The sequence below is a fragment of the Nipponia nippon genome, unplaced genomic scaffold (genome assembly GCF_047370975.1).
Source record: "Nipponia nippon isolate SJK-2023a ecotype South Korea unplaced genomic scaffold, ASM4737097v1 scaffold_1, whole genome shotgun sequence".
In the NCBI taxonomy this organism is placed as follows: Eukaryota; Metazoa; Chordata; class Aves; order Pelecaniformes; family Threskiornithidae; genus Nipponia; species Nipponia nippon.
Genome location: NW_028262290.1, coordinates 155,561,433 through 155,574,649, shown reverse-complemented (window position 1 = coordinate 155,574,649; position 13,217 = coordinate 155,561,433). Strand labels below are relative to the sequence as shown.

At 42.5% G+C, this 13,217-nt stretch overlaps 1 protein-coding gene across 1 annotated transcript; it reads left to right on the top strand.

Moving 5' to 3' along the window:
• The first annotated feature begins 1,016 nt into the window (after positions 1 to 1,016).
• On the top strand, positions 1,017 to 12,661 carry GTPBP4 (GTP binding protein 4). The gene is made up of 17 exons (XM_087729661.1): positions 1,017 to 1,146; positions 1,904 to 2,074; positions 2,957 to 3,060; positions 3,138 to 3,274; positions 3,886 to 3,986; positions 4,359 to 4,451; positions 4,961 to 5,152; positions 5,237 to 5,302; positions 6,032 to 6,121; positions 7,307 to 7,417; positions 7,684 to 7,761; positions 7,870 to 7,921; positions 8,487 to 8,587; positions 9,493 to 9,690; positions 10,580 to 10,645; positions 11,782 to 11,916; positions 12,461 to 12,661. Exons 1-17 carry the CDS (start codon positions 1,099 to 1,101, stop codon positions 12,611 to 12,613), a joined length of 1,896 nt encoding a protein of 631 aa, XP_087585787.1. The 5' UTR covers positions 1,017 to 1,098; the 3' UTR covers positions 12,614 to 12,661.
• Positions 12,662 to 13,217: the final 556 nt, after the last annotated feature.

Here is a 13,217-nt window from a genome sequence, read left to right as displayed (position 1 = left end):
GTGCCCCATCCCTGGAAACATTCAAGGCCAGGCTGGATGGGGCTCTGAGCAACCTGCTCTGGTTGTAGATGTCCCTGCCCATTGCAGGGGGGATGGACTAGGTGGCCTTTAAAGGTCCCTTCCACCCCAAAGCATTCGATGATTCTGTGGTTTTCCTGTGGCAGGCACTCAGCTCCATACGCACAGACGCAGAACAGACAGCCCCCTCAGCCAGGAGAATGGCTAGAAATGGAGTTTAATAAGGCAGGACAGACTGTGGTGACTGGGTGTGCAGGCCACAGCCAGACAAGCAGACTGACCAGCCTGTCGACACGCTGCTGGCCTCTTTTACTCTCTCTGTTTTCCCACGCTTTTTCCTCCCTTATCCATCTTAATCCCTTTTCCCAACTTTGGTCTTTTCTCTAAACATCCCATATGTCTTGTACGATCCCAAGACGCTCTTCCCAGCATCCCCTAAGGAGTAACCCCTACAGCCTGCGGGCGGTCCAGCGGGCTGCTGCTGGCCCAGCTGGCGGTGGCACCCCTGGGTGCGGCGAGGGCCTGGGGAGGAGCCGGGGCAGGGGACCCTTGGCACTCATCAGGTTGTTGGGGTCCCTCCCCCCATCCTTGTTCTCCGCTTCTTTCTGCTAACGGAAATTACCCTTTAATCACATAACCCAACAGGGCGAGGATGTATTTTGCCTTCATGGCCCTACAGGGCACAAAACAGGACTGCTCTAAATCATACCGACGGGCCGCTGCTTCAGCCCCTGCTCACGGTTTGGTCTTTCTCGGGCAAGACCCCAGCTGACTGCAGCGTGTTGCTCCCCACGGCAGGGCCCTCCGGAGCCCCCCGCGGCCCGCCCGGGCCTCAGCAGCCCCGCCGCACCCGAGCTCAGGCAGGCCGGGCGGGCCCCACGCGGAGCGGCACCGGGCCCCCCCCCCCCCCGCCCCAGAGCCCGCACGGGGGCGGCGCGCCGCCCGGCAGCCCCTCCGCCCCGCCCGCCCGGAGCCCGGCCCCGCCTCCCCGCCTCCGCGGGACGGAAGCGCGGGGCTCTCGCGAGAGGGAGGGCGGGGCTCCCTCTTCCGGCGGCGTGCGGCCGGGCCGGGGCGGCCGCCATGGCGCTCTACAACTTCAAGAAGATCACGGTGGTGCCGTCCGCCAAGGTACGGGCGTCGCTCCCCCCTCCCCGTCCCTCGGCGCCCCTCAGCGCCGGGCGACCCCCTCCCGCCCAGGGGCGGCTCGTCCGGCGCGTGAGGAGACCGGTACCCTTCCCGCCCCGCCCCGTCCCGCCGCGCTGCCGGCGTGGCCTCGGCCCTCGCCTCCTCCCGCTCCCGCGGCACCTGCGGACTCGCCTTGGGCCGGCGGTGCTGGGCCCGGCAGCCTGTACCGTGGAGAGTGGGGGGGAGCGGGGGTCCTGTCAGAGCGGGGCCCTGCGGCCTGAGCGGGGATCCTCAGCCCGCGGGGGCGTCGGGGTGGCCTCCACGAACACCCCTCCTGCTCTCCGGCCCCCGCCGTGCTTAGCCTCGCCGCTCCGCGCCCGTTGGAAAGAAAGGTCTCCGCTAGTCTAACGAAGGAGCTTTAGTTAAAAGTGGGGTGCGCGGAGCTCCTCGCCGGGTTTGGGCCGGCTGCGCTGCATCGCTGGCCTGCCCGCCCCCCGGGGCCGTGGCGGAGCCGGGTCCCTCCCCAGGCGCTGCTGTGGCAGGCGTGGGGGGGAGGCCAACCCCCGGTTAACTGAAATGGGAACCGGAGAGGGAATGTGCAGGCTGCTCCTTATTGCCCGGAGATGGGAACCCATATTTCGGCACGTTGTAAAGCGTGTATGGCGTGGGTGCGTGTAACTGGCCTGCGTGCGCCTCCGCCAAAATAAAATCTATAAGAACTTGACAACTTGTATAATTCATAACGTTTGCTTGATTGCAGGACTTCATAGATTTGACGTTGTCAAAGACTCAGCGAAAGACTCCAACTGTCATTCATAAACATTACCAAATCCATCGGATTCGACATTTTTACATGAGAAAAGTCAAATATACTCAACAAAATTACCATGATAGACTCACTCAGATCTTAACAGATTTCCCCAAATTAGATGTAAGTGTTTTGTTGTTTGATCATAAAGGAGCTTTGCTTTCATGGCATCAGGAATACTGCTTCAACAGCGCGTTGGTTTTATTCGAGTTTATTTTGGCCTGAGCAACATCTTGCTGATTCACTCTGTAGACGATTTTGACTGATTCCCAGTAGATTTTGCTGGGAGTAATTTTAGGCAAACTTGTTCTGCAAAAATAGTATGTGTCTCCTAAGAGGGGAAGTCTAAATTGTGCCCATGGATGGTCATTGAAGGATGGGTTTTACAAGGTTTTAGCTGATCAAATGTTTGCTGGAAGTTGGTGTTGAACGAAGAGGAAGTGTGGGGTTTTTTTAAGAATGTTGTGTCTGCTTATTTCTTCTTTGAGTGTGTGTATGTAAATTTTGCTTAGTCTTCCCTAGAAAATATTTGCAGGAAGTAAGAAATAACCAAATATATCCCATTGCTTCCCATCTTCAGTTCTTCACAAGTTACTTGGATAACATAAACATTGTTCTTGGCCCCATAAAGGATAGTGTTAGAAACACTCTCTGGTTTCTGTTAGAAATTACTTTTGCAGGCTTCTTGCAATTTCCTTATTTAAAAAAAAAGCCTTCAAAGTTGTAATACAAAGTATTAAACAAAGCTAAAGATGAAATGGGAACTCCGTATGAATGAGTGCGAGATGCACTTACAGAAGATATTCAAAGTGATTAAAATGTATGCATTTAATGATCAAGCAGATTATTTTTCTTAGATAAGATAGTAATGAAAACGGTTTGGCTTGTGTTGTAATTTGTGTTGCTGTACTGGAGGAAAAAAATGAACTTTCATAGTTGCCAAGAAATAGTCATCTTAAAGAAGGAAAATATTACGCTTAATTTTATTTTATGCTTTCGTTTTAGGATATTCATCCTTTTTATGCAGATTTGATGAATGTTCTGTATGACAAAGACCACTACAAGCTGGCTTTGGGACAGATTAATATTGCCAAGAATCTGATTGACAAGTAAGGGACATTAATTTCTTTGATTTTGCACCTGCCTGGTTGATTGTTGCCGAAATTCTTACTTCTTGTCTCCACAGTGTTGCTAAAGACTATGTGCGGCTGATGAAGTATGGTGATTCTCTTTACCGCTGCAAACAGCTGAAACGTGCTGCTCTGGGACGAATGTGCACAATTATCAAAAGACAGAAACAAAGCTTGGAATATTTGGAGCAAGGTTTGTGTTACAAATAGGCTAAAATAAGGCGTGTGAAGTGGATGTAAAATTTATTCTTACACTTAATAACAGTTAGAAGAATGTGTTTAATACAGAATACAGACACAGCAAACAGAAATAGTTTAAAAATCTCCAAATGCTTGGAATTTATTTTTTAACTAAATAGTTTTCTCTTTGAAAATTCTTTAAATGTTATGATATTACTAACAGTTGTAAAATGGTTTTCTTTGCTTGACGGTCACAGCTATGCTTTTATTTGTCGTTTTTTTCACTTACATATCTTTGAAAAATTGTGCTAAACATTTTCTAAACATTGCTGCTTACTTTAGGCTTATTATTCCTTCAGGTTATGTTGCCTGATTTGATGGGGTCATTCTAGCTAAAATACAGTGGTCTTCATTTTTAAAATATTTATTAAGTTTCTTTTTTTGTTGTACATAGATACTTGTGGAGTTTACAAACTATTATACGTTTTCATAAATGATCAATCAATTTATAATATCAGAAAAGTTATTAGTTCAAATACAAACAATTCAGCATATGAATTTTTATTCAATTTCAGTAAAACTTAAATTATTGCAAATATTTTTAAAAACTTTTTAACATTTCAGTACGACAACATTTGTCTCGTTTGCCAACCATCGATCCCAATACACGAACTCTTCTGTTGTGTGGCTACCCGAATGTTGGAAAATCTAGCTTTATAAATAAGGTATGTGAATGTTTTTTCAAAAATAATACTGAGATGCCATTTAATTAAAATAAAATAACATTGAAACAATTTGATATCATTATTGCGCTGTCTGATGTGAGCGGTAGCAAATTCAAGTGTGTGAGTAGAGGTTGAATGAAATTCCTGGAGTGATAAATGGAAAATTCTGATAGATTTCACTCCTAAAAATCATTATCTTTTCCAAAATAGCAGGTATCCCATTAACATATTTTCTGATAAATTCTTGCAGAGAAGCCAGTATAACCTTTTTTAGCTTTTTTTGTAGCAAAGGAAGTGTATTATAATTATGATAAACTGCTTGCAACTTCAGGAAATTCTCAGTAAATGTGTGTGAATAAATCTTGTTTTAAGGTTACAAGAGCAGATGTAGAGGTGCAGCCTTATGCCTTTACCACAAAATCTCTCTTTGTGGGACACATGGATTATAAGTATCTGCGCTGGCAGGTAAGAACTGTTATTATTTTGCGTTTTCTTTAAAGAATTAACTGGTTATAATCTGGTTTGCCGTTTTGCAATGTGAGTTGCATTTTTGTGTCTTGATGAGACACGCCATGTCCGAGAGCTGCGGTGCAAGGTACGGTGTGCCAAATGAGGGCAGTAGTCAAAATCTATTATAAAAATGTACATGTATGGGTGTGTTTTCAATTTGAGGGAAGACGGGAATGGAATTACTGACTAAAGTCAGCTCGCCTTTTATCACTGGGCCAGATTGGGGCAGGGCTTTCTCTACTTGTTTGGTGTTTGGGGCGTTGGTTATTCTGAAACCTCGTTCTTCTCCCATTACTCCATTTTCACATTCTCAATTTGGCTGAGTTTACAGTCTTATTTATGACTGAAATGAAAGAATATTGCTGTCTTAAAAGAGACAGTATTGACGAGAAATCAAGCACATGTCCTGAAGTAGCATATCAATTATTCTGTACTAAGGCCTGACTTAATTATATTAATTTTAGGTAGTAGATACTCCTGGTATTTTGGATCATCCTTTGGAGGACAGGAACACCATCGAGATGCAGGCTATAACTGCGCTTGCACATCTTCGTGCTGCTGTGCTTTACGTGATGGATGTGTCTGAGCAGTGTGGGCATAGCCTGGAGGAGCAAGTAGAGCTCTTCAGAAATATTAAGCCGTTGTTTGCTAACAAGGTAGGTTTGGTTTACATTATTAATAAAACCCAGTGTTTAATAACATGATAGCTTGAATTATGATTCTTTTTTTCTTTTTGCTAGCCACTTATAATCGTTGCAAACAAATGTGATGTGAAGAGGATTGCAGAGCTTCCTGAAGAGAGTCAGGTTAGACTACTTCTCCCACCTCTCTCTCTTTCTTCTGACGTTTACAAAAATATTATGCGCAAGTGTCATGGATGGATAGAATTTATATTGGGCAAAAACTTTTACATGATCATTTCTTAATCTAACTATTTAATAATGTAATGGAAAGTAGCTTTGCAGGTCTTGGCCCATATTTTCAGTACTGTCTAATGTATATACTTGCCTGAATATCTTAAATGCCAAACCGAAAGCAAGTCCTTAGTGGTTTCAGAAATCTCTGACCCTGTGAGAACTTTCACTTACTACTGTAGTTGGAAGTAAGACAAAATAGCCTTGTTCGATAATTTCCATTCCAGTAAGAGTTCAGAGACAATGAGCGCTAGACAGAGAGGTGCTGCTGAACAGTTGCAGAAGGTCCCACTGGGCAAGACGTTGTGTATAGGCAGGGCGAGTCTTTTGTATCTACAAATTCAAGGACACATGGAATTTGTGTTTCTCTCTCTTTTTTTTTCTTTTTTTTTTTTCCTTATGCGTCATTTATAAGTGCCTTTTAGAAAGTAGTCATTTGCTTATAAAAGAAGGATTAAATAGAACTGTAGTTGTAAAGTTTCTGTCATCTTTTTAGAAGCATTCTAATAAAATAGTAACAAGTTGCATGTATTGATATTGGATTAAAATTTCTGTTCTTAATGTATCGGTATATTAAGAAATGGGCAAATGTCATTCTTTGGGATAATGTTTCTATTTTAGAAAATATTTGAAACTTTTGAAGCAGAAGGATTTTCTGTAATAGAGACAAGTACTCTAACAGAAGAAGGTGTAATCCAAGTTAAAACAGAGGTAAGTCTCTTTTCCCTCAATTTCATTCCAAATGAATAGCTAACATTTTGCCTCATTTGTTAGAATTTAATCTCGGTTAAACTGTGCATTATAGTGATAAACTTTAAGCATAGAATCATTTAGGTTGGAAAAGACCTTTAAGATCATTGAGTCCAACCAGAAACAATGTCCAACCGGAAACTGCCAAGCCCACCACTAAACCATGTCTCTAAGCACCACGTCTACCCTTCTTTTAAATACCTCCAGGGATGGGGACTCAACCACTTCCCTGGGCAGCCTGTGCCAGTGCTTGACCACCCTTTCAGTGAAGAAGTTTTTCCTTATATCCAACCTAAACTTCCCCTGGTGCAGCTTGAGGCCGTTTCCTCTCGTCCTATCACTCGTTATTTGGGAGAAGAGACCGACCCCCACCTCGCTACAGCCTCCTTTCAGGCAGTTCTAGAGAGCAATGAGCCTTCCCCTCAGCCTCCTCTTCTCCAGGCTAAACAACCCCAGCTCCCTCAGCCGCTTCTCATAAGACTTGTTCTCTAGGCCCTTCACCAGCTTCGTTGCCCTTCTCTGGACACGCTCCAGCACCTCGATGTCCTTCTTGTAGTGAGGGGCCCAAAACTGAACACAGCACTCGAGGTGCGGCCTCACCAGTGCCAAGTACAGGGGCACTATCACCGCCCTGGTCCTGCTGGCCACGCTATTCCTGATGCAAATCAGGATGCCATTGGCCTTCTTGGCCACCTGGGGACACTGCTGGCTCATGGTCGGCCAGCCATCGGCCAGCACGGCCAGTTTCTGCTGTGGGAACGCTGTGGGGAATAGTGTCAAAGGCTTTACTAAAGTCCAGGTAAACTTGTCATCCTTTGTAGCCTGTTGAGCCTCAGTGGACTTGGGTGCAAATGGAAAATTATGTCTAATACAAATCATCATTTAAAAAAAAGTTTGTGATCTTTTTCTGAGTCCTGTTGCTTTCTCTTATTGTCAGCTCCTTGTAAAAAAAAAGATGATCATCTGCATCTTCCCATGATACTTTTTATGTAAAATAATTCAGTGCTTTCTTGAGAGCTAGAGAGATAAGAGATTAGACAAAAGATGAGATGTGAAGCTAGATATTTGGGATTGAAAGCCCACTGTGTCATTTATTATATCAGGAAGGCTTCATTCCTTACCTAATGTTGCCATGTGCACTTTCAGGCCTGTGACAGACTGTTGGCCCATCGTGTTGATACTAAAATGAAAGGAAATAAAGTGAATGAAGTATTGAACAGATTACACTTGGCCATGCCAACCAAAAGAGATAACAAGGTAGGATACATATTTACACTTCTTAGTGTATTTCCCAGTACTTCTTAAGTGGGATAAGAATTCTCTCATCTTAACATGGGAAGAGATTAATATGGTGAAATTTTCTTATTTTTTACTGTAACTGCCTTTGCTGGTGGGAGAGGGGATTCTGTATTCTTCAGAAATGCATTACTCTGCTATGGTGATTTATAGCATTGTAAAAAAATTGATTCAAACTTTTTTTTTTTCACCTTTTTTATTGGGGTGGATTGTTGCATTAATCTCAGGAGCGGCTGCCTTTTATACCTGAGGGAGCAGTAGCACGTAAGAAACGCATGGAAGTAGACACACCCAGGAGAAAATTGGTAAGTGGCGTCTGTTAATTAGGAGATCAGCAGATGGATTTTGAATTTGCTCTATTAGCCCATAGATTTAAAATTAGATGGTCTATAAAGCCATGTATGTCTTTCCAGGAGAGAGATCTTGAACTTGAAATGGGAGATGATTATGTTTTGGATCTTCAGAGTAAGTATTGTATAAGAATCAGTACTATTAAGCAGTAAAGTCTGGCTATTTCAGTCTTAAGGGAGAACACCTAAACCCGACTCCTTTCAACTAAGTACCAATGCCACCATTCTATTGCGTACTGTCCTTTACTTCTGTTCCGGAACTGCTGATCTTCAGTGGCTGTTCCTTGTTTCGTAACGTCACTCAGTTGTTTCCCGTTTTAGAGTCACAGACATAATGACCGGTCTGATGATTCAAGTGTTTTCCCCCTCTATTTTATATTATGCTATCTCTTTAATTCTTGATGCTTTCTTTGTTAAGAAAGTGTCTGCATGTATTCTGTTTCAGCTGGATATCTGTTGCTTATTATGGCTTGGCAGTGGATCTTGAAATTATTGAACAATATTTGGCAGTAGGGAGGGGATCAGGTATTTGTGAATATGCCAGAGATGCTATCAAATTCTTGCCACTTAGGGATATGACTTTTTTTTTTTTTTAGTTGCAATCTGACTGTTATTTTCTGTCATTGAACATTCTTTGAAATTATTTTTGTCTCTTTATTAACTTTTATTATATTTTTAAGAATACTGGGACTTAATGAATTCATCTGAAAAATATGATAAGATACCAGAGATATGGGAAGGTCATAATATACTTGACTACATCGATCCGGATATAATGAAAGTGAGTTTTCCATTATTCTTTGAACACTTTTCTTGCCTCTTTATCCCTTTATTTACTTAGTGTAAATTACTGCATTTGTAGATTAAAAACAATATGTCATGAGAACAAGTTCTTTTACATTGTCTGCACTTGCCATGGGAAAAGATACTGGTTTTTGAATGATCAAGGATAGAATTTCAGAAGAATGGAAAATTGCTTTACCCTGTCAGAATGACAATGACCTTATCTTTTCCATCTTAAAATACGGGGTTTGCAGCAGAAGTTACATTTCTTCGTTGACTACAGCCAGAAGGAATGTAGCTGTCAAACTTTATGTATTATTAATAATATGAAAAGCACCCATCAAATTTATGTGTACTGTAGTATGATGTGAAAGGAAATAGACTGAATTCTCAATTTATAACATTTTTATTTAATAACAAGCACTGTTGTTATTTCTTGCTGGTTGTTAAGGAGAAGTAGCGAGTGCAGACTATGGAGCCTGCCGGTTATGCAGTTGTGTTCATCCAAATTACTGGTGTTCCAGACTCATGCTGAGTGTAGAAAGAGAGGGGTTTTTTCAGAGCGTGTTTCCAGAAACGGCACAGCTAGCACAGTTCACAGTATGGTACCTCCGCATTCACGCAGTGGGCAGCTTCGGGGCAGTCACACAAATACAGCCAAACTATAACGCGGTGTGATCAAGCAAGCCTGCCTGGTAGCGTGCCGCGCAGGCTCACAGTAACCTGTATCACCAGCTGCATTAAGTGTGGCTGGAGGGGTCCTTGCCAAGTGAACGTCGCTCCTTCTTTGAGGGGTCTGCCTGCTGTCATGGCCCTGGGCCATGCAGAAATGTAGTGCTGAGGATTGTAAGTCAGGGATTTGAGAAGCATCTTGATTTTCATTTCATCTCTTCAAAATCTAAGAAACTGGAAGAATTGGAGAAAGAGGAAGAGCTGAGAGAAGCTGCTGGAGAATATGACAGCGAACCAGAAAGTGAAGATGAAGAAATGATGGAAATCCGACAGTTGGCACAACAGATCCGAGAAAAGAAGAAACTGAAAATCCTGCAGTCAAAGGAAAAAGATACTCGAGGTCCGAGGATGCCTAGAACAGCTAAAAAGGCAAGTATAGAACACATTCTGTAGGAAAATCTTGCTGATGTGTAATAACTTCACGAAAACGTATAACGATATCTGGTAGTGGAACTGATCACTTTCTCTGATGTTTGGCCCTCTCCCTCACTGCCTGCTTCCTTCTGCGCTCCTAGGAGTTCTGGTCACTGCTTAGTTCTGGCGGCCAAACCAAATGAGTGATAGTAGCCCTTTTTGTTTCACGTCAGACAAGCGAGTCTTTTGTAAAATTCCCTATGTATTGCAGAAAAGGTTGTGCAGAATACAGTTCAGCTCGTTTAATTGGATTGTTGCATCATATTTTTTTATTATTTTAAATGCAAAGAATTAGGAGAATTATGTACTTAAAATCAAAATGATGTAAAATTTGTTATGGAGCCCTCCCTATGCTGGAAAACATTATATATATTTCTTTTTGGAAGCTAGGTATCACACTTCCTAATGGCAGAATCTCTTGTGACCAGTCCAAGATGACTGCAGAATAACAAACTGGTAACTAGACATTTTGAGAAAACGAATCTTGCTGATTTTGCACCCAATATTTCTTATCCTCCCCAAAGGGCGTGCCTTTTGGGAGAGAAGGAAACATTTCTGACTGAAATACCTGTGTCACCTTCCCCCCACAAAGGCAAACTATCTGAAAGATATTTAGGGGATGCTGGGACATTGTAGTCCTGTGATGAAGGATTTATGGGTGAAGAGAATTAAGGTGTAATAAATGAAATGTGAAGTTATGACTTTCATCATCTGCTTGTGGGATACGCCAAAGGAATAAATATGTAGTGAATATAATAGGCTTATGGTGGTATATTAAGATAAAAAATAAGATAGAACCATACTTTTCTGAAAGAAACATATTTTCTTAACTGTCTTTTTCCAGGTCCAGCGGAAGGTGCTAGAGAAAGAAATGACTGACCTTGGACTCGACATGACTAACAAAGATGATGTAAGTTTTTGCTAATTAAACACAATGTTTGTCTAAAAGAGATCAGTTTCACTACATGCTAAATTTCTTTGAGCACATTTGAAATGCGTATTACAGTTGGCACAAGAGAGAGGTGGGATCTATTAAGGAGAAAATAGGAAACCCAGACGAGGCAGTCGATACTGGAATTTTGGAGTGACATGATCAAAACGTGTTGGGTAGGCTGAAAAAATAAAGTAACGTTTCTCAAGAATCACATATATGTATGCCCTGTTTTCCATTAGAATTCTTTTGGAATTTGTATAGGATTCCAGAATGGGGTTTGGCTAGACATACTACTTAATTTTCAAGTCTGCTTTGTTGGATGAGACACTACTATGTCAAAAATAGTAATAATGACAAATTGGGCTTATCTTTTTACAGTTCGTTAATTCTGTGAGTTGTAATTGAAGTTTTTGAGGGCAACTGGCATCTTTAGATGTAAGGCAGCTGAAGTACTTCAAACATAGATTTGCCTTTGGGAGACATTTCATTTTATCAGAAATTTTAAAAAAAAAAATCCATTTTGTGCAGCAAATCCAGCAGTGTAATGGCTATCTGGATCTTGGGACCTCGAATTCTTTCACTAAACAGGGAGTTAGGACACAAGAATGTCAACACTTCACCTCTGGAGCAAGCATTTGTGCTCCTCAGAGCTGACCTGCCATGTTGATCTGGGAGCGATCTCAGTGAGGAGGAATTTCATACTTAGGCTGTAGGAGGAGAAGTCTTCATGTCTGAAATTCTTCAGGGCTTTGTCCTGACATTAATCAGGGTAGGTTTCGTCATTGCTTTTTGCTGTTGCACATTGCTTCAGCGTTGCTTTCCATTAATTTGTCTGTGTCTTTTTATCCATTACTTATGAATCTACTCAGAAAAAAAACCCAGAAAGCTGGAGTTAATAATTGTGAAAAGAACATGCTAATATTCACCAAAATTTGAACTTGCTGTAGGACAGAAAGGCAGTGACCAAGGCCTTTATGTTACTATGGAATGACCAATAGAACGCATCACAGCAGTCCGCTTCCTGCTTTCTCACATGCGTCTAATTAGAAATGGAGCGTGTCTGAGCTGATTGTTTGTGGTTTTAATAATTAAAGCGATGTTTTGAATTTCAGGCACATTATGTGAGAAGGTCCCGTAGCGCCACGAGGAAACGTAAACGTGATGAGTCTGAAACCCCTAAATCTGTGGCGCGCAGTCGCAGCTCCTCTCGCACACCACGGGATGTTTCTGGTCTCCGGGATGAAAAGGTTTGTTGAAGTTATTTACCTTTATAGCAATTAAAACAGCGTGATGGCACTTAACCCAGCTTCTGGGAAACTCCACAGTAGGCCGGTTATGTTTGTCGAGAGTTCACCTTCCTTCTCTGTGCAGCTTCATCTTCTCTTCCCTTGAACACTCTGTACTGCAGAAGGGCCTAGTTCGTTCGTTCCTTCTCAAAAAGGAGTTGTAATAATACAGACTAAGAAAGTACATTGTAGATTTTTGTCTCTAAATGCAAGTGTGAAGGACGAGTTCTACAAACGGTGGAGTTCCACCTTTAGGGAGTTAGGAATTCCAGGGATAGCGCGATCGTATTGTTAGTGTACTGGGAAATGAAGAGTTTTGCTGAGGAGGATTAGTGTCGCCCGCAGCAGTGCTGTTCCAGAGTTGCGGATGGCGGCCTGTGCTGGGTCTTAGTTATGTCCTTCTTAAACTCATCTGCCTTAGCGGTTTTTTAAAAGGTAAAGCTAGTTACCCGAGTTACTGCGGAAGTTACTCTGCATCTTTGTTTGTTTGTGTGTTTTTAAATAGATGGTGAAGAAGGTCAAGACTATGGCGAAGAAAGCTCAAAAGAAAATGAATCGCCTGGGCAGGAAAGGAGAGTCGGACAGACACATATTTGATTTGAAGCCAAAACATCTGCTGGCTGGAAAGAGAAAATCTGGTAAAACACAGAGAAGATAAGCAGTCTTCTGAATTAAAACCAATTAAAACTAAGTTTATTGAAACTAATTTCTAGTCCTGTTTTCCTTTTTAGTCATGTAGAGCGTTTAAAAAGTACATGGTTTGTGTTAGTGGTTAAGGTACTTGAAGCTCAGAGAGGGAAGGTTCCGATACCTTGGTGCTGCAGTTCCAAGTAATACCACGAGAGATTCGTCGGTACCACTGGCAGAAACCATTTCTAAATAGGCATTAAAAATACCCCTTCATTCCATTTTCTTACTACTGACTTTCATGTAGCAGTAAAGCATTTAAAGTTCTATGTAAAACGATTTTAAATGAGGTTCAATCTAGAAATGTGATGTAGTTGTAAATGAAGCTACCCTCAGAATGACAAATGCAGAGCTTCACCAGGTACTGCGTCTGTAAGGTTCAGTTTTCTGCGTGCAAGTTCCGTGATGCGTAGCATGCGATGAGGTTATGGCGCGGGTGAGGGCTGAAATTGGGGTTGTTTAGCCTGGAGGAGGCTGAGGGGAGACCTTATTGCTCTCTACAACTACCTGACAGGAGGTTGTAGCGAGGTGGGGGTCGGTCTCTTCTCCCAAGTAACCAGCGATAGGTCGAGAGG